General features: G+C 45.0%; 2 protein-coding genes across 3 annotated transcripts; one reads left to right on the top strand and one right to left on the bottom strand.

Annotated features, from left to right (window-relative positions):
- Window positions 1-3,847: 3,847 nt before the first annotated feature.
- Window positions 3,848-15,706, top strand: LOC120899695 (ETV5-related protein Ets96B-like). The gene is made up of 5 exons (XM_040305808.1): window positions 3,848-4,035; window positions 7,080-7,713; window positions 7,786-8,019; window positions 10,810-10,953; window positions 14,481-15,706. Exons 1-5 carry the CDS (start codon window positions 3,982-3,984, stop codon window positions 15,479-15,481), a joined length of 2,067 nt encoding a protein of 688 aa, XP_040161742.1. The 5' UTR covers window positions 3,848-3,981; the 3' UTR covers window positions 15,482-15,706.
- Window positions 15,707-17,625: 1,919 nt separating this feature from the next.
- Window positions 17,626-19,412, bottom strand: LOC120903670 (putative E3 ubiquitin-protein ligase UBR7). Of its 2 annotated transcripts, none has more exons than XM_040313231.1 (3): window positions 19,225-19,412; window positions 18,990-19,146; window positions 17,626-18,903 (listed from the first exon to the last, which is right to left on the bottom strand). In XM_040313231.1, the coding sequence occupies exons 2-3, from the start codon at window positions 19,125-19,127 to the stop codon at window positions 17,764-17,766; spliced, it is 1,278 nt and encodes a 425-aa protein (XP_040169165.1). In that variant the 5' UTR covers window positions 19,128-19,146; window positions 19,225-19,412; the 3' UTR covers window positions 17,626-17,763. The 2 variants fall into 2 exon arrangements, with proteins under 2 accessions (XP_040169165.1, XP_040169167.1); XM_040313233.1 differs by having other exon boundaries at window positions 18,990-19,140.
- Between the last annotated feature and the right edge of the window lie 878 nt (window positions 19,413-20,290).

Raw genomic sequence — 20,290 nt, 5'->3', positions numbered from 1 at the left:
CTAAATGGAGTTGCTTCTTGCAGCGAAGCGAAAAACACTTCACTCTCGATTCAATCCCACGACGAACCACGAGCTTCGAGAGCCCTCGGTCCCGGTGTGTTTTTCCTGTTCCATATTTTTGCCTGCACCCCTGTTCTCCTGCTCTCCCATGCCCCACCAACAACCACAACCAGCGGAGCAACCGATAGTGAGCGTGTGGTCGATGAAGTGGGATCTTCCCTGTGCCACAGTCCACATGCCAGACCAACTGCAGCAGCAGCAGCAGTCCCACTCCGGCCGCCTCCATCCTGTATGTGTATTTGGCACTACTGCTGCACTACCACTACCAATCATCATACTTTCCCATCCCCCCCCCCCCCCGCCTCATCTTTTCTTTGGTAGGCTCGTTATTTGTTTTATTAATTATGTACCACGCTCTCGCTCTATATCGCGACTGTCGTGCCCGCTCATGTCGTGTCTGTCGTGTTTCCGGTCCTCCCCTATCATCCCTCGGTGTGAGACCACCACCACCACCACCACAGCATCCACAGCATCCCCGAAGCACGAAGCACCGAGCACCGAACACGAAGGACGAATGGTAATGGCGTCGGCGCACTATCGGTTTCAGTTTTGCGCGCGCGAATCCTTCGTCGTACGCACGCCCCGGGGTAAAGAGGGGAAATTGCGATGTCGCACGTGCACGTGCCGGCATTTGGGTTGGTTTTATTTTGGCGCCAATGCTGCTGAACAGACGCCGCTTTTTTGTGAGGTTATGTGTAACGGCATGCCAACAGGTGGTTGATGGTGGCAGCAGACTTTTTGTGCGTACCTTTCTGACGATAGACCGATGCCGCGGGATGGAAATGGTAAACAATTCAATTCGGAAGAGTTTTGGGTGCTGAAAAGCTGTGGGATTTTATTGAATTCTATCAACGAGTGAACGGAATTATTTGAACGTTATTCTTTATATTTCGATTACTGTGAACGAATTTCTTCCTCTTCTTGAATACCCTCTCTTCTAGTATGAAGACATTGTAACAATATCACGGCATTATTTTTAGACAGCTGAGATGAGTTATACATGTTTATTTTGTGCTTTTTTTCCTTCTGATGGAATACATATTTTCACATAAAAAATTATTTTAATTTAACTTTTGAGATCAACTAAACGGCATATTACTTCTATAAATGTATATTTTTTCACATTGCATACCTTTAGGCGCTTGACAGACCCAATGCAAGGATGTGTTTATATTTACAAAAAATGATAAATCAAAGGATGCAATTTTGGCAGTAAACCCATGTACGGATATATTTTTGATTTTAACTTTTAATTTACTCGATATCACATTATATATATATATATATATATATATATATATATATATATATATATATATATATATATATATATATATATATATATATATATATATATATATATATATATATATATATATTAGCATGTAAGAAAACGAAACCTTTCTAAGCCTTGTATGCTTAGGAGTTTTTAGACTTTTAAGCCTAAATGTATGCAATGATATTATATTTTAATTTTTTTTTACCAGAGTGACCAAAGATTTTTGAGTAGTTTATTTGTTTTATATCTAAAAAAATTTATGATTATTATTGATGATTAAAATGACTATTTTTTTAAGAATATCAAATATAACTGATATAACTAAGTAAGGATGTTTAAGGATAACAATATTCTAGCTTTGGAATCTTGAATTATTTTTTAGCAATTTTAACATGTAGCAGGGCAAAACTATTGTTAAAAATGAAGCAATAAATTATTCATAGTCATTCATAGTCATTGGTGTAGGTGCAATTAGCAGTAATGGAGCGTTCAATACCACACTTACCATCCAAGGTCGTCATTTCGGTTCACACTTGCCAATCTCAACGAAACAATCCGAGCAACCTCTTCCCGGAAGGCACACCCAAATTAGAAACGGAGCAAGATGACCATGAAACCCTCCAAACAACATACCTCCTACTGTTCGAAATTGAGTTTTGTGGCTTATATTACCATCTACATTCTCTCTCTTTCTCACACTCTCCAAAGAGACAGCATCTCGAACAGATCGATAGCACAAAATCGTCACTGACCCATGAACGCCACGAGCACATAAATTTAGATCACCGACCTCAATTATTCACAAACGAGGAGTCCACAGCCACACATCATCAGCTCAACTGCGGCCCTCTGCATAGTGTATGAGGTTAATTTCATAGAAGCTCGCTTAAAATCATTACATAAAAATTATCACCCGTTCTAAGCTGGTGACATAATGGTAATAAAAATTAATATCACACAATGGCTGGTGGAGCATGTGAGTTTGAGTCGGATGAGGGAAAAAATATATCATATATATGCAAAGCAAAATAGCAGAAAAACTTCCCTTCAAAACCCATTTTCCAACTAAAGCGGGAGAAAAATTCTCCGAGCAAAAAAAAACAACAATATTTGCACGAACTGCCAGTAAACCGCTCAACCACTTATTTCAACATTGGACATGAGTGTACGTATGTGTGTGTGTATGACTAGGTGTGGTCAGTTTGATGGTGACCTCTATATCCTTACTTCCCTACTAGAGGGGAGTACCGTTGGTCCAGAGCGGTAGAAACAAAATGGGATAATGAAACGGGGCTCGCTAACCTAACACAGCCCTGGCACCTGGTGGAAAGGTAAATAAAATAATAGCTCACGGTTTACGCGTTAATATTTGATGCATCAAATTGGTATGAATTTTGCTGCTTTTTAATGGTAAATTATTTAAACACTTTACGCTCATTTGCAAACCCCTTGCTCACCAGCACGCAACCGTTCGTTGCTGTAGTTGAGTGTACTTAGAGCAGCATGGCTTGTAAAGGATGCTGGTTTTGTTCTAAAATATCTAGTTTGTTTGTTTGATTGTTGGGAAATGTGCAAAAGAATAGTTGTTTAACTTAAAACTATAGAGCAACATAGCTGCTTTTGTAAATTGATACTCATTCCTTCAGATTAAAGCTGTTTCGTTTGATTTGTTACTCAGATTGCATACTTTCAGGCAAAATTTAAACCTGCCACCAACGCAGTGCCCAACGCAATACGCCTAAAGTTATGCAATGCTACTCACAAAACATTCCTTTTGCGTTACATTGTTAACAGTTTGTTTGTCTCTTTCAATGCACGGGACTGTTAAACATACTGCGTAACCATCAGCATTATCACAGTCACACCGTTGTGCTGTTGCTCAGCCAACAATTCGCCAACAGCTACACTGGCGAGAAGCCAAAATTTGCTCAGCCACTCCGAGACCCGAGCCTCGATTCCTTTACGGCACGAGAGCGGCCAAAGCTGAACGCCATGGTAGGTGGACCTTACGCCCAAAACGGTTGCGCAAGCAACATTTGCCCGACTCTCATCCCGATAGCTCGCGCGTTAGCTGCTAGAACCGCCCACTTTTCCCCGGGACGCACTTGACTGCTTAGTTACGCGTACTGCCAGTTCACCTGCTCGCACGCAGGCTCGTACGGGGGTGCTGAACGTTTCTTCCTTATCATACACCCGCGCTATATGTGGGAAAATTTGCATAACCTGCAGGTTCTGCTCACTGGCAAGCATGGCGTTGTTCAGCAGTTTATCGCTCGTAGTATTTTATCGCATACCGTTGAGTGGATCGGTGGTTTGATTAGGGATTGGTGCTGATGAAACTTGTGCTACATTAAATTGATGTGCCGTGAGTGGATAGCCGCAATGGAATGGCATGTTTTTGGGTAGTAAAAAACAGCAAAAAGTGTTTTTAAAAATACTAAAAATCGTTGAAGTGTCATGCAAAGTATGTTAAACAATTCCTAGTGATGTTAAACTTGTGAGAGTGAAGTTTTACATTGCTTGAATATTTATAGTGCAAGAGAAAACAATCTGGTACACTCTATTCATGGCAAAAGTAAGGCCTCTTTGAGTGTGATACAAACCCCTCAAAAAGAAGTGTTTTTATTAGCATCTAGGAGATCATGAACGCATTAGCGCAAAGTATTAGTCCAATACAATCGACGATTGGTCGCTTGGTAAGTGGTTAAAGTTGTTCTTTAAGCTTTAAGCCTTTTAAAATGTTTTGTAAATTAACACCTACAATAAAATGATCACAAAACAGTCCAAAAGCTCTAGAGCCTCAATTCACTTTCGTACACACAAACTCCAGCGGAAGTGGGGAACGTTTGCCTCCAATGGCGTGCCATCCATCACGTGAATATGTCTCATTCGTGCTGCCAATTTTCAGGATGTCCTTGCACACACACACACACACATGCTTATGGCCCGACAAGAGCACCTGCATATGGCGAAATGGCACACCTTTGCCATGTAGACAAAATGTTGCAAAGTTATCGATTTTCAGACCCGGCCAACTCTTTTCAGGCCCCTTCGTGTTATGCTGTGTGTCTCCGTCCTGACTCCGAGATATACAGACATACATACACGTACACACACACGCACACCCCAAACGCTGATTCCTTCCGGTTTGACGAATTGAAAGTCGATGAACGAGCATTCGTAATGATATCGACCAGATATGTATTCGCGTCGGTTTTTAATTTCAATCTCCAGCGTTCCTTGGTTGAAGGCCAAAGAGGCTTGCAGCTTTAAGTGATGTGGTGATGACATCTGTACTGAGCGTAGATCAGAACTGATACCAATTGGCTGTCGTTTATTTTAAGAGCTTTTGTCAGATTAGATTTTTAATTATATTTTTATTTTATTGTATTTCTTTATTTTAACGGTTTTAGACAATTTTATTAAGCAATAATGTTTAAAAGCAATTCATGAACAGTTTTTGGGATCGTTATCTCTGAGAATAATTCGAGAGCATGCCGTCGGTCCCAGCTTTCCGATATCGATGCCCTCGAGTAAATCCTTCTCTACATGACTCTAGTTTAAATGATTTTGGAACCTCATTCTAATCTGGAAATCTAATTCTTAAAATTTCATACATCAAATACACAACTATCTTCTTTACAAGGCATTTTGTTTTTTTTTATGAAAAAGTAGATCCAAATGGCGTTGATCCCATGTCGCAATACGCCTAAAGATATGCAAGAATTATGTTGGAGTTATTGGTACATTGCCATAAAACATACATTCAGGCGCTGTAGATTAGTTAAAAATGCATATTGTTTTATTTGAGCGATTTGTTAAAAACCTTTTGATGTTTAACTTGCACTCCTTAAAATATATATTTAAAAATGTGACAACTTTAAGCATTGTTTAAAGTTTTAAAGAAAATATTTGATTTTTATTAATATTTTGTGTTGAAAAGTTTAGCAAGAAATTGAGTACATTATGTTTAGATTGCTGATCGATAATCAACCAATGTTTTGCTATTTGCATTCAAAAATTACAGCAAATAATGTTGCAATATTTCATGGAAAATCTTCTTCATGTACTAATGTCATTGTATTTTGCAAACATTTAAAATTGCAGTCTCATTCGCGTGAAGCAAAATTTTCAAAAGGAATAATGGTGGAGAGGCATTCAATAATAAATAAAATGCTTCCACAACAAAATAGAGCTAAATATTAGTTTATTTTCTGATTAAAATCTATATAATAGGAAACAATCATCAACACTTGCCACATTCCATAGCAAACCAACATCCTGTTGCAGTAGTTCCGCGAAGCTTCATAGTTGTTGCATCTACACCCTGACACTAAAACTAATTGCATTTCCTCCAAGAAACCCATCTAGATCGGCTTGCCCGTTTTAGTTTCTCTATAAAACGGCAAAAAGAAACCAGAGGGAAAAAACTAGCAAAACGAAACAAATTCCATTCGAATGATTGCAACCACCTGGATTGCAAAGGCGTTAAAAATCGCTCATCACCAGCGGAGTCGCAACATCCGCAGAGGTTGGATCCGGAAGCAAAAACAATCTCGCGCCGGATATCGCAATCTCGCGCGGTGCGAAAAGCCTGGGACTGGGAAATTCTATTTTCAATTTACGCCTCGTTGCGATTTCTTTTGCGTTTCGCGACACCGTTGGGAAGACACCCGCCCGCTAGGGCGTCACTAGTGTCTTACGTTCCCGAGGGGCAATTCGCACACTTCAAGCCCTTGCTCTTACCAGTGCATCAAGTTGACTTCACGTCGAGCACTATTGAATCAATCGAAAGCCAATTACTTAATGAGTGTCCGAACGGGGACCCCGATCATCATTATCGAGGTGACGTACGTAAGCGACACCATACAACACGTGTGTGTGTGTGTGTGTGTGTGTGCGCGTATGTGTTTGTCAGTCTGTCTGCAAAGGGACAGGACGCCCCATGTTAACACCTCAACCAAACACAATTGTCTTAAGGTGTGTGTATGTCTATGTTACAAAAGGACAACCCCCAAACGCCCTGCCTGACAACGGCTACCAACGTGTCAACGTCATTGTTTGCACATTCCACTCCAGCCCGGGGGATGTCTCCATCAGATAATCAACTTTTCATGAACGCGGGGACTTGTGGTTGAGCACTGGGTCGTCCTTTTCATTCTCCAAGCCAAGTAAATAGATCGGTTAACACAATTGAACTTCGAGCAATGTCATCGAGCAAATATTTGATTAACCTAATGTTCACTGCCATTAGAACCGCGATTTAGTACGCCCATCGTACGGCTTTATCGTTGCTTGCTGCTTTGCCGTTTTCCTCTACCTTTAACACTGTCAATCCGGGACCACCCGTAGGGAAGAACACAAGCAGTTACGGTGCATCCCGTGGTGCTGGTGTAATGGTAAAAGTTTGTAATAACAGCAAGTAGAGCTATTTCGTCTCTCCACGGCCAGGGAGAAACAAAAAATAGTATCTATAATGAATTATTATGTAGTCTACCTGATCGAGCTAAAAGCCCGAAACACGTCACTCAACATAAACACAGAAAAAAAACAGCTCTGACATAATTTCAACAAATGATAGGACAGAGCTACAAAGACTACAACCGCCTCACGCCCTTCTAGCACAAGCTGGCAGCTGGATGAATAGATTTTGATAAATGATAACCTTGATTGAACTGTTTGACTACATCTTCTTTGCTTTTGCCCGTGTTTCCCCCCACGACTGCATTACGCCGCACAGCAGGACGGCCTCGAGACGGGCGCGTCCTCGTCCTCGACCACGAGCGGCAGCAACAGCAGCAGCAGCAGCAACACTGCCGCAAGACAGCTCGGGACAGCCTCAACCTCGACCACGGCCGCACTGATTCTCTCTGTCAGCGGGGGTGACAACCGTGCCGGCCCGGGTGGCAGTAGCAGTGCCACCACCAGCACGACCCTCGTCCTCGGCACAACGACCGTCGGCGAGTCGCAGCACACGGCGGGCCACGACTTCCTGTCCACCTCGCTGGCGTCACCGGTCGCCTCGTCCGTAGCGGCCAATTATCTACTCCACCACTCGCACCACCTGCATCATCACCACCAGCAGCAGCAACAGCTCGATCATGGGTCGCTTCATACGCAACAGCAGCAGCAGCACAATCTGGACAGTCGTGGCGCATCAGCAACGGCCAGCGATGGCAACTCCACCGCATCGTCCCACACGCTCAATGGCAAGCAGCAGCAGCAGCAGCACCAACCTCACCCGCGCAATGGAAGTAGCAGTGGACAGGCTCTCTCCAACTCCCCCGAACCAGCGGGAACACTTGCCCTGGCGCATGTGAATGCTTTCCACACGGCTTCTAACTCCTCCTCGACGGCGTCCGGTCTCACGAACGGTAAAAGACACTGCAGGACACTCTCTCGGATGGTTAATTTAATTGTTCAACCCCTTTCGCTACACTTTCTAGATTTCTATCCCGACTATCGGATCAGTTCCGGGTATCGGCACCACCACCATCACCACCATCACCATCATCACCATCCGCATCATGGGGCGCACTCGCGCGATCTGAGCGCTTCGCCGCCGCCCATTACCGCCGGCCACCTGCCCTGGACACCGGCCACGGCAGCGGTGGCAGTGGCCGCCGCCGGGACCTTCATCCAGGAGGGCTGTGACAGTTACGGGTTGCGCCACGAGCACGGTAGGTAGAAAGGTCGTTTGGACGCGCACGGAAAACGCCGAGAAAGTTAATAATGTTGCTCGTATTTTAGAGTAAATTATTTACAATACGGCTCGGTCCGGAGCACGTTTGGCCTATTTTTTATTGACTTTTGGAAGTGAAAGATACAAACAGAGAGAGAGAGAGCGGGAAAGAGTAGAGCCTCAAATATTGACATTTTCATTTTCATCCCATGGATCCGCGGCCAGTTACAATAACGAAGGAACGCAACGGATCGCCACGCGTGTACGGCCGGCTGCGCAATGCAAATAGAGTTGCATCCCTTTCGTACCATCCTCCCATGGCCAACGTCCTCCTCTTGGGTAGGCCTTCAGGGCGTCGTCTACTGGTTCGGTGCGAGGTCTACACCATCGAGAAGATTCTCATACATTTTATTGGAAAATAAATTCAATTAACAGTACAACAGTCAAACATTCGCTGGTGTAGTGTGCGCAACGAGCAGGCTGCCGCACCGTTGGGAACTTCTGCTCCAGGCTATGAGCATATTAAATCGACGTATGATTACGGTTGGTGAAGTTATTTTAAGCTTAATAGCAAATAAAACTGTTGTTGATAAAGGATACGCTCGATGGAGGGTGAATTGGTGGAACGTTTGGTTGGGATCGATTTGTGGAGGTGTTCGATGCTATGCGATACAAAAACAATCGGCTTTTTTGTGTTCATTTGAAAGTGATACATTGAAAAATATTTAAAACCACAATGTTTTGTGGGATAGTGAAGTTGGCAATTGTATTTAGTGACGTTAATACTACAAATGTGACGTTTGGTATGCTTTTCACACATTAAATTTGGAAAAAGATTGTAAGCGCCTGAAAGTATGCAAATTCTTCTTTATTTATTATTATTGTTCATTTTAAGGATATACTCCACAAAGGTTGTGGAATAGCTACAAATAGTAAACTGAAACCGTGGTACAGTCGTCAACTAGTACGACTTAACAACATGCCCGTCATGGGTTCAAGCCCCAAGTGGACCGTGCCGCCATACGTAGGACTGACTATCCTGCTGTGGGGGGGAGGATAATCCATAAGTCACTGAAAGCTAATCCAACAAGTGGGTACAGGCAGGCATTGACCGCCAACGGTTGTTAAGCCAAAAGAAGAAGAAGAAGAAAAAGAAGAAGAAGAAGAAGAAGAAGAAGAAGAAGAAGAAGAAAAAAGTAAATAACTGAAAGCGTCTTTAGTTAATTAACTACAAACTCAATTGATGCAACGAATCTACCTTTCCATAATGCATACCTTTGGGCGCTTCACATTCCTTCACAAATTCGCTCCGCTTTAATTTAATATCTGTTCTATCGGTATTACTGTATACATCCTGGATAGTCAGTCGTTTCGTAAAGCTATGTATGGTATGGCTTTACATTATACCCGTCCCAGATTTGTGTCACATGTGATCTGAACCTCTTGTATGCGATATGAAGTATCTCCACTATGTAATGATCACAAGAGAAAGCGACGAATCTGCAACAATTACGGTTTGTGTAAGAAAAGTAAACAAAAAACAATAAGATAACTGTGTGTAAGTGTGAATAAGGAAGTTTTAATAAGCTGACTGCATAAATCTAGACGATAAACTTAAAAAATACACCTCTATTCATGTAACAATACGGTTACGGTATAACTAAAATGTTAAAAAAGAACATATTATAAGACTGCATGAGAAGACAACTTTTATGACCACATTGCATAACGCTAGGTGCAAACTTATCAAATACGGCAAAAGTTATGCAATGCGTAAGACAACTTTTATAAGCCCATTGCATAACGCTAGGCGCAAACTTCTAACAACCGCCAAACATTATGCAATGCGTAAGGCAAATTCCCGTTAGGGATCTTACTATTTCTAAATGTATGTTTTCAACAGCCGTTTAATATTCTATACAGTAAAAAAATGACAAAGTAAATAGTTTTATGCTCTTTGAAGCATCTTTCCGGCGCTCAAAAAACATCAAGAAAACTCTGCAAGAGTTTCGCTGCATGACACCGCCGAACAATGAGGTTTTTCCCACATTAAACCGATCTGCACGACCTTTCACCAGCAGACCCAGTCAAAAGTCCCAGCGAAGATGGTAGTACCGCTCCGCCACCCCAACTCACCCGCCCCCAACTGTTGGCGTTTGTGTTGTAAGATGAAGAAGAAGAAAAAAAACTTAACAGTTTTCCGCGCTAGCGCGCTAGCCTCCCCCGGAATGGGTCGTCGTTTGCCGAACAACAGTTGACTTTTTCTTCGACGCAACAAGATAATCAAAGACTAAATTACACAAAGAACTTTAATATTCCGGCACAGCGGGCGGGCCTCCGTTTTCGGTGCGCTCTCCGGGTAGTGTGCACGGGGCGGTTTGGCGGTTGGCAGCATTCAAACCCCGAACGAACAGGACAGGGCGCATGTATGTGCCGCGCTGTAAGTGTGTCATCTGTTCACCTTTTTGGCTTTCAGTGTGTGTCCTGTCTTTGTCCCGGTTTCTCTTTGGCCGCCATCATAAGCGATTTGGAATCATTCTCTCTTTTTCTCTCTCTCTCGCTCAAACGCTCTTTCCCAAATAACAAAAACCGCCTCCGCCAAATGGAAACGGAAGTTCAATCTCGAAGCAAATTGTTGGCCAACTTCGTCTTGAAAGAGACTTTGTGTGTGTGCATGTACACTTTTCGTTCATCTTTTATTATCATTTTTCTTTCTTTCCATTCCTGGTATCACCTGGCCCTGGTCTCTTGGTCATCCGACTTCCCACTGCCCTCCCCATGGATGCAGGGACAAAAAACATACGCAACGAGCGCTCGGCGTTTTTCGATTTCGCGACTACCCCTGCCACCGCACATCCGGCTGCCGCGGCCGCCGCCTACTGCTACCGGCTTTCCACACCACCGCAGCTAGTCAAGCGGGAACCGAGCGATGGTAAGTAAGAGACACACACACACATCGTCTTAAAATCGCGTCGTCCAGGGCCTTGATCGTGCAAAGATAAAAAATCGCGACCCGCCAGAACGGAAATGTAACCAAAATTGACTACCAAATTGGTTTGCGAATGAAAATCAACCTCATCGACATCGCTTTCGCGGTAAATTTTCGCGAAAAAAGTGTCACCATTTTCCCACACTATTTACCCTGTGTCCCCTCGGGCACAATCAACAAATGAATAATCGCGAATCAAAATTGCCACATAATTTAATTTCTACACTGCGAACACTCTCTTCCCTCTTTCTTAGACTAACGCAAGGAAAAAAGGAAGCATAAAAAAGGGGACACGGGAAACAAGATTCGTTCAAGAGTCTTGTAAGACCAGAGGGGTGAAATTTCATACAAACACACACACACCCTTCACTAGTGCGACACTTGACTTTGGATGGGAAGGATAAACAACCCCCGCTAATCGGTGACAAATATGTTTGGTGCAAGTGTGACATCTTCCTCTTAATCCACCTGCTAGGCACAACAAATCCCACAACGGAAGCATAAAAATCCCGAAACATCCCACCCAAAACCAGGCGTTGGAATGCGTAAAACATCGTCGCACACTTCGATCTCAATGAAGGTGTGTGTGTGTATTGTTAAAGGTTCATTCAGCCTGAGCACATGGTTTTCGGTACAAATTGGATTTCGTTTTGGCGCGGTGCTCTTTACCGCAACACGGTTCTTTTGCGCGACATGCAAAGCTTTTCGCGACATCAGGGTGGGTTGTATAATTTACAGAAAGAGAGGAAGAGAGAGAGGAAAAAACTGAACCCAGAAATGGTAATTTTTTATTTTGCTTTCCGTCGGCACACTCGAGCGGATTGTAGAAAGCGCGGAATTGTGAATATTAATATTCATTGCCGATCGTGTGTCAATGCTGTGAAGCTGGTGCTATTAGAAAGGTGGGATAGCTTTTCACCTTCGCGTGGGTTTTTTTTCCTTTTTTTTTTGCTATGTTTGTTTGTGGTGAAAGGTGAAAAAGAAACGCGTCGCGATCCGCGATATTGGTTGAAGGAAAATCTAATTTGGAGTGAGTGAAAAAACTCTTACCACCGCGTTGGTGTGGGCAAGCAAGAGAGCGCTCTTTAATTCGCATCCATGGTGCGACTTTTTTTTTTCAAATTAATCTGATTGACTTTCCCGATTAGTGGTTATTGAAAGGCAACAATCGTATTTGCATATCGGTGACGGTCCCGCTAAACAATCGGTGAAAGAGGAAAAGGCGCTCTATTGAGTGCTATTGTTTGGGTTTTAGCCAGCAATAGATAATAAAGCTTATCTAGAGCCTGAATTTAAAATTTCTTTTAACAGTATTGGTGAATTTTGAGGGGGGTTTTCTATCAGGAACTGATTGTGCTTGACAATAAGTTGTTGGGTATCAATGCTGAATCATCATGGAAGAAATAAGGCTCATAAACCCAAGCATTGGACTTTATTCTTGATTTTCAACGCCTAAAGTTATGCAGTGTTTTCAATGTAATTAATCTATTACTTGTCTATTCACAACGCCTAAAGTTATGCAATGCTTTCTATGCAATTAATCTATAGCTTGTCTTTTCACTAGTTATTTATTTATTCTTGATTGATTATTTAAAATGTGTGATTATATGATTTTTAAACGATTGATTCCATAACTAACTACTTAAATTGTCTTTTTTCATGGTTTATGAAGCAAAGAAAATATAACATAACAAAAAATTACATACATTTAGGCGCTTAGGAACTTCCTTCTTTCTTCTTTTTTCTTTTTTTTTTCCTTATATTGGTGAGAGTTATGTGAAGCTATTTAATTCAAAGATAATCAAACTGTACTTGTATCTGTTGCTCGGTATAGATAGAGATTAATTTTATATAACTTTGCCATGGCTTTGTTCCGCACGTGTATTAAATTTTCACTTTGTCGCGTTGCAATGCAGCTCAGTCTAAAGATGTTTAAAGAGAAATAGACATATTTTTTAATTTATGTACAATTTTGTGTTATTGTTTGTTTTACAATTCATTAGTTGTTCGGTTAATTTTGTCAGTTAAATTTAGCCTTTGCCCTCCTGATTTGCGTACCCTTTATCGAGGAATTATTGTGTACAGCGTAACGACCAACTTTACCTGCTTCTACCGAAAAGTATCAGCATTACGAACCATTTATTATTCATAATTTTACATTAAACCTTTCCCCTCGCAACCGTTTGTCCTTCTACCATCATCGCATTCCCTCTCTTTCTCTCTCTTTCTCTCGTGCAATCCCCGCGGGTTGGCGAAAAAGGGGTGATACCGCCGTACGCGTGGCCAAACATTTCATTAGCATTAGCACCCTCCACCCAGCTCGTCTCAGTGACTTTCCCGTCGCGCTCAAGTCTTTGCTGGTTGGGAAATTTATCCCTTTCGGGAAAACAAGCCGTCCTCCTGGGCTGCTCACTCCCAGGAGCGCAAAAGCGAGTGAAGCATAAAATAACACCATACCCTTGGTTTGTGTTGGTGTGTGTGCGTTGGTGTTCCGTCGAGTTCCCTGGACCCAAATTCCCGTCCAACGGAGCGCCCACTCGCACACCGCTTATGAGCCACTTGTTTACGCAACAAAAACACATTTAATCGTGTGATCTGGGGGAAGACCACCGCGCAACCTCTACACAACTGGTACAAGGGCCCTCCGGACACCTCGTCACTATCGAAAGGGTAACAAAAGGGTAAGGCGCTGTCGGTTTGGAAGGCAGGGGAGGAATGAAAACAATGCCGAGCGATTAATTTTGCAACAGGCCCCGTATGGCACAAGGCTACTCCCCCGTTCTTTGGTAAAAGCATGTAAAATTCCCGCTAATGGGCGGCAGGGGAGATGAATCGCCACAAAACGAGCAGCTAATTGTTTGTCTACATAATTGATATAAATGAAATGAAGCTTCTAATTAAAGTCACTACCACCTTCCTTCTCCGCGGACGACCCAGCTCCCATCCCTTCCACGCTGAATCCAAACCAGTCACCAGTTCACCCGTCCATTTCAGATTTAGCAAATCTTCCCAGTTCGAGATAAAGAATGCTGGCCCGAATTCCTCGCATTGGCCTTTTTTACGGCTTAAAACCCCTGTCCATCCACCGTTGAATATTGCATCAGCACCATCAGCATGATGGCAGTGGCTAAAGAGGGCTAACAGCCGGAGTAATCCCGACGGAATTCTGGCATTCGGCACCATTTTACCTGTGCAGCGCGAGGCGAAAATCCGATTACCGACAGGTTGCCGCATGTTTAGCCCGTCCGAAACACAGGGCGCTGGGTGCTCCAAAAAGCACTCCTGCCTTTTCTATTAGCGATATTAAAAATGCATTGGCCAACTGCCAGCAGTTCGTCTCTGGAAGCATTTCTGACGAAAGATCCTTGCATTAAAGTGTGCGGAGAAGCGTTACCTTGGTTACTTGAATTGAATATCTTGCTACACAAGCTCATCTGGAGGCTCTCTCTCTTTTCCCGTTTTCGTTACAGTATCAGCGGCCGCGGCTTGGCACTCCTACTCGGAGCGTATGTTTTCCGACCCCCTGTACACCTCGCTCAAGCTACAGCAGAGCCAGCAGTCTTCCCCGCCCCAGCTCGTCCCACAACACTCCATCTTTCCCGACTCGACCTCCCATCTGGCGTCGGCCGCCGTGGCCGCAGCATCACTGGAACATCACCATCAGCACTCCCTCACGATCGGCGGTGGCCACCACGGTGTACCGCAGGGTGACATTTCCCATGCGACGGATCCGTTTCACCATCAAACGACCTTACCCAGCGGCACTGGTGGCGGTGGTGGACCTTACCCGTACCGTCAACCCTCCGATATTGTCACGTCCAGTGAAACGGATTACTGTACCGGTGCGGGCGGTGGTGGTGGTGGTGGTGCGTCCGCTTCCATCGCGAGCATTACCACCACGACCAACCCATCACCACTGGGCGCACTTCAACCGGCCAATGGTACGCTCCACCAACGGCGAGGATCGCTGCAGCTGTGGCAATTCCTAGTCGCCCTGCTCGACGAACCCGCATCCAGCGCCGGCTGTATCGCGTGGACGGGTCGGGGCATGGAGTTTAAGCTGGTCGAGCCGGAGGAGGTCGCACGGCGCTGGGGCATCCAGAAGAACCGACCCGCCATGAACTACGACAAGCTGTCGAGGAGTCTGCGCTACTACTACGAGAAGGGCATCATGCAGAAGGTGGCCGGCGAGCGGTACGTGTACAAGTTTGTGTGCGACCCGGAGGCACTGTTCAACATGGCGTACGGGACATCCGGTGGGCAGACGAATGTTTCGTGTGGCGGTGGCACTACGGGAATGGATGGTCCGTTGTCACACGCGCCTCATCACGGTGGGACCTCGTCTTCACCTAGCTGCGGTGGTCATAATGCAACCGGTGGGGGGCAATTGGTTGGCGGCGATGGGACGGATGAGGTCGATAGGCACGCGTACTTCAACGGGAGCTCGAGCGGGTACAACCAAAGCGGCTGAAACGAAACACGGTGGTGCTATTGGTCGGTTTGTGGTGGCGCTTAAACTATGAACAGAATCACATACGTACATATGATGTTTGCTCAACGAGGGTGGAAGGTAGGCCACTGGAAGTGAGGCACTCAAAGACGTGGATCTTGCTAGACACCCCTATCCCCGGGTGTGAGTCTGTTCTACTGAATGAAAAGCAATAAAGAGTATTTAACTGAACACTGGTTCATGGAAGACCTTACTTACATTTCGCTTCTTACAATCAAATATGAAACAAAGTACAGATTAAGAGTTTGGAAAGATACTGAGCCGGAGAAACATACTACAGACGGGATTAGGATCAGAGCTCGTCGGTGTTACATGGTCCGGTCAACAATCATTCTCCAGGATGCTCGGTCCCTGGCTGCGGCCTCCCATCCATGTAGACACCCGATATCCGACCTGATACAGCCATTGAGATCGCTGTGCTCCCCTGCGTCTTATGCCGAACTGGGTATCGTTGTCGAACACCTTCTTGGTGGGGCATGAGTTCGGCATCATGACATGCCCGCCAGGATGCTCGATTCGCCGTACAGCTCAGCCAGCTCGTTGTTCATCCTTCTCATCCACGCTCCATGCTCGAACACACCCCCAAAGATCCGGAGGATGCGTCGCTCAAACACGCCCAGAGCGTTTGCATCCTCCGCTCGGATGGTCCAGGACTCGTGTCCATAAATAATCAATGTGCGATATATCTCTCATGTCGTGCGGGCTCGAAGTCTTCTGGATCTCAGCAGCCGGTGAAGCCTATAGTATGGATTTCGCTGCTGATGTCGTTGTCCCAAGTAACGACCGTCCCGAGATAGCAGAACTCCTTTACTACCTCGAGATTGTCGCCGTCAACTAATACACTGCTTCCCAAATGGTCTTATGAGTCTCCAATTCTTGCTGCTTCGCGTTTGAGTCGGGTGTACGCCTCACACACCTTCGCTGTGCTCCTGCCGATGATGTCGATGTCATCCGCGAAGCCAAGAAATTGGAGAGATCGGTAGAGGATCGTGCCACGGATGTCGTTGGCTAGGGTCAGAGATGTTGAATCTAGAATGTTTCTCTGTACCTCAGCAAATCTTGAACTAGCTCATAGGCCAACATCGAAGCAAATGTCTGAAATCGATGCAGGGACATATAGGAGTAAGACTTGAACAGTTTGGTCCGTCCTATTTGGCTTGGCTTCGATGTAGTAGAGGAGTTCCACTGTCTTGGGACGTTTGTAACTTCAGAAAACGATATCCGCAGCAATGTCCGAAGACGCATTGCACAGGGTGGCCGTGCATACTACCACTCTCACCATGTTCTAAGAACCTGAAGACTTTAAGACCCTACAAAACGTGAAATATATCTCGCAAACTAATTCTCCTGCACTGACTGCTATAGCAGTGCTCTCCAAATTTTTTGGGTTCGCGGACTACTTGTTTTTGAAAATACCTTTGCCACGGGCCACTTGCAATGAGGACGTACATTTTGTAGATTTAGCTCAAAGTTTGTGAACAAAAATATGACTACGTCTGTTAAAGCCACGGACCACAGGTTGGAGAGCACTGCGCTATAGTCTTACAATGTTCATGATTGTTCTTCACATCCGGTTCAACTTTTCAGAATATCAAATCGTAGGCCTTGAGATCGAACTGAACCTACCACAAGACCGTAATACTTTAAGGCCGGGCTACATTGATCGTACTCTCTGGTGTAATTTTGATTTTCACTAGCGCACCTGGCGGCGGCTGACCGAAGCATTTTTCCAAACAATTTGGAGCCGCTTCAGAAAATATGTATTTTTTTCCATGTTTTTAACTTAATTTGGACGAGAAAAGTTTTGTAAAAGGTAGATGCACATGTCTTGCACGCATTGCATCCATTTTCATGGCAAAAAACGATAGAAAAACTACTTAATTTTGAGATCCGGCACGACCATTCCCTCGATGACCAAAAAAGCTTCCACCAGCCGCCGCCAGATGCGCTAGTGAAAATCAAAATTACACTTGCGAGTACGATCAATGTAGCCCGGCCTTTATGACCGGATCTAGTAAAGAACATTGAAGATGAGGCCGTGCAGCATACTCATTCTCCTATTTCCATAACATTCAGCTCCTTACAGCAGACAATACTTCCTCAGATTAGTAGTACAAAGTAAGAACTGTTTTTATTTAAATATATAGACCATACGCTGGCGAGGAGTAAAGTAAGTAAGTTCAATAATACAATACGAGATACATTTTTCTTGTTTTTGCTTGTTTGTGGGAATGTGTCTTGACTTAGCGACAAAAGTACGGCGGCGGGCCGCTACTGCCCGACTCACGGCGCTCCTTATTGAGCTTGGCAAAGAACTCGTTAATATCGTCGCGCGTCACGACCTGCTGGTTCGTGACAAACTGGTCCAGAAACTCGCGCAACCGGCTCGTCATGCGATTGTACTCCGTCAGCATATCGACCTGCGTGACCCGATCCAGCTGGCCCAACATCTGCATGCCCTGCTCGTAGGCCGAACCGTTCGAGCCGTGCTTCTGCTTACCGACGTCCTCGTAATACTTCACCGTGTCCTGCTCGTCCAGCAGATACTCGACGCCATGCTTCTTGTACAGCTCGACGCATGCCTTACACTGGCACAGATACTTGCGCCATCCTTCGACCCAGAACGCTGCCCCCTTCTTGTAGGCTTTCTCTCCATCCGTCACCACCACAGGTTTGGTGCAGATGTCCAGCGAAACGGCTGGTTCTTCCTTTTGCTTCTGTGGCTCCTCCCCTGCCGGTGCTTTCGAATCATCCAGCCGACGTTGCTTTGGTTCGCTCGGTCCGGCTGTGTCCTGTTCTGCGTCATCATCAGCAGCGGCGTCAGCAGTAGCAGTAGCAGCAGCGGTCGTTACATTCGATTCGTCCAACCCAGTCACATCCACCTGCACCGTATCGTCGAGCGTCGTTTTGTTCGGGTCTTCAATTTTGCCTACATAATTCTGCAAAAACGGATTCGCCTCCATGCACCCACCGCACACCATCTCCCCGTAGTCCTTCGAGCTCTTTGGCTCGTCCAAGTCGAGATGCCGCATGTGGTACCAATCCTCGCACACCACGCACTGGACCATTTCGTCCTGCACGTCATCGTCCGGATCCGGGTACGGCCGGTGGCAGACGCAGTACAGGCCGGAGAAGTTTTGATTGTACCGGTTCCGGTCGTTCGCTTCCTCCTTGCGCGGTTCCAGCTTGCACTTCACCTCCGGCATGCGCGGCCCACCGCAATCGCACCGAAAGTGACGCTTCGTGTACAGCTCCAGCAGCTCGTGATTGTCGTGGCACTGCAGCGAGCAGGCCAAACAGATGCCGCTGCGCTTCGACTCGATACCCCGCGCTTCCGGGACGCAGGTCAAACAGGCGTACAGTGCTTGCCGGCCAACGTATCCCTGTGGGAGAGAGAGAGAGCGAGAAAGAAAGCGAGCGTTACACTTTTCCCACGGGGCCAACTATTTACGCATTCCACTACACCTACCTTCGTGTAGGTGCAATTCTTTTCGTCCGACCCACCCAACACGGCACGCGATGTTTCTTCCAGCTCTTCCTGCTCCTGCAAAATGTCCGGCATCGTCACGTAGGACGTATCCTGGTCTTGTTCCGCCTTTTGTTCCATCTTGTAAGCCCAGCTGTTCCTGCGGGTGTGAGAAAAAAAAATCGTTGCAGTCAATTAGCAAGCTTCCATCTTGGACTCCAACGCAGAGAGAACATACCAGAACGCTTCTCCTTTACAAAATTAATAGCACTAATCGCACGAGTTTTAGCGAGCTTTTTTACACGAAATTTAAAGCATTCCACGCACAATGATGCGAACGATATTTTAGGCAAAACAGTTTATCCAGACAAAGATTCCGCGAAATTGAGATGCACAAGCGCCAAACAAAATGCTGCCTGACAGCTGTCAAACTGACCGGTCTTGCTGTTTGCAGAATCGAACGCACATGACCAAGATAAACACATTGCGTCAAATCCCGCAGGCTAAAAACCGGAATTCGCGAGCACGTCAACGTTTCAAATCGGAGCGATTTTCCCTCGCTTGCGAGTGTTTTTGTAAGTCGTTGCGTGGGTTTATGAGGGTTCAAAATGGCCACCAAAAGGCTCGCGCTGGTGTGCGATTGTGTTGGTGGCCAAAAATAAAAATAAACACATTTTTAATGGTGCTTTTATTGATGTATTTATTTTGCGCCAGTTATGTCGAGGCCATTCGCGTGTGATGCCGCTACGAAGCTATATCAAACAAGCGTGGGTGTTGATGGAATTCGAATAGCTAAACAAAATTGAACATGTTTCATACATGATCAACATATGTGATGTTTTAAAAGGCAATATAGGCACCGACAAACCGACGTGAAACTGGCTTTACAAAAGTGTCCCACACGAAAGTACTGTCATTTACCAGTGATGCGAACACTTCTGTCAAAGTAAGCTCTGTTCACTGCTGCTTCGATGTAAACAACTTTTCTAAATACAAATTGCGAAGGAAGTGTGAGGCAAGATTTTGTGAGAATTATTGGATAAAACACCCAGGAAAATCATTTTATAAGTTTCCAAATCAATGCAAAAGATGTGAGAAGTACATAAAACAATACGCATTGGAATTTGAGAAGAAAAACAAAAAGGGGATTTAGCAGTTTCTTCTCTGTGTCAGTGTAGTAAGCGAATCATTATAGAGATGGCGCTAGTGTTTAACGTATTTTCATTTGAAATAAGGAGACAACTTTTGAAGCTCATTTTGTTCGAAGTGTCATGTCGGTTTGTCGGTGATATAGGTTCCAGATT

The sequence above is a fragment of the Anopheles arabiensis genome, chromosome 3 (assembly GCF_016920715.1).
Source record: "Anopheles arabiensis isolate DONGOLA chromosome 3, AaraD3, whole genome shotgun sequence".
In the NCBI taxonomy this organism is placed as follows: domain Eukaryota; kingdom Metazoa; phylum Arthropoda; class Insecta; order Diptera; family Culicidae; genus Anopheles; species Anopheles arabiensis.
The sequence above is the reverse complement of the archived record's forward strand: the minus strand, read 5'-3'. Positions and strand labels throughout refer to the sequence as shown.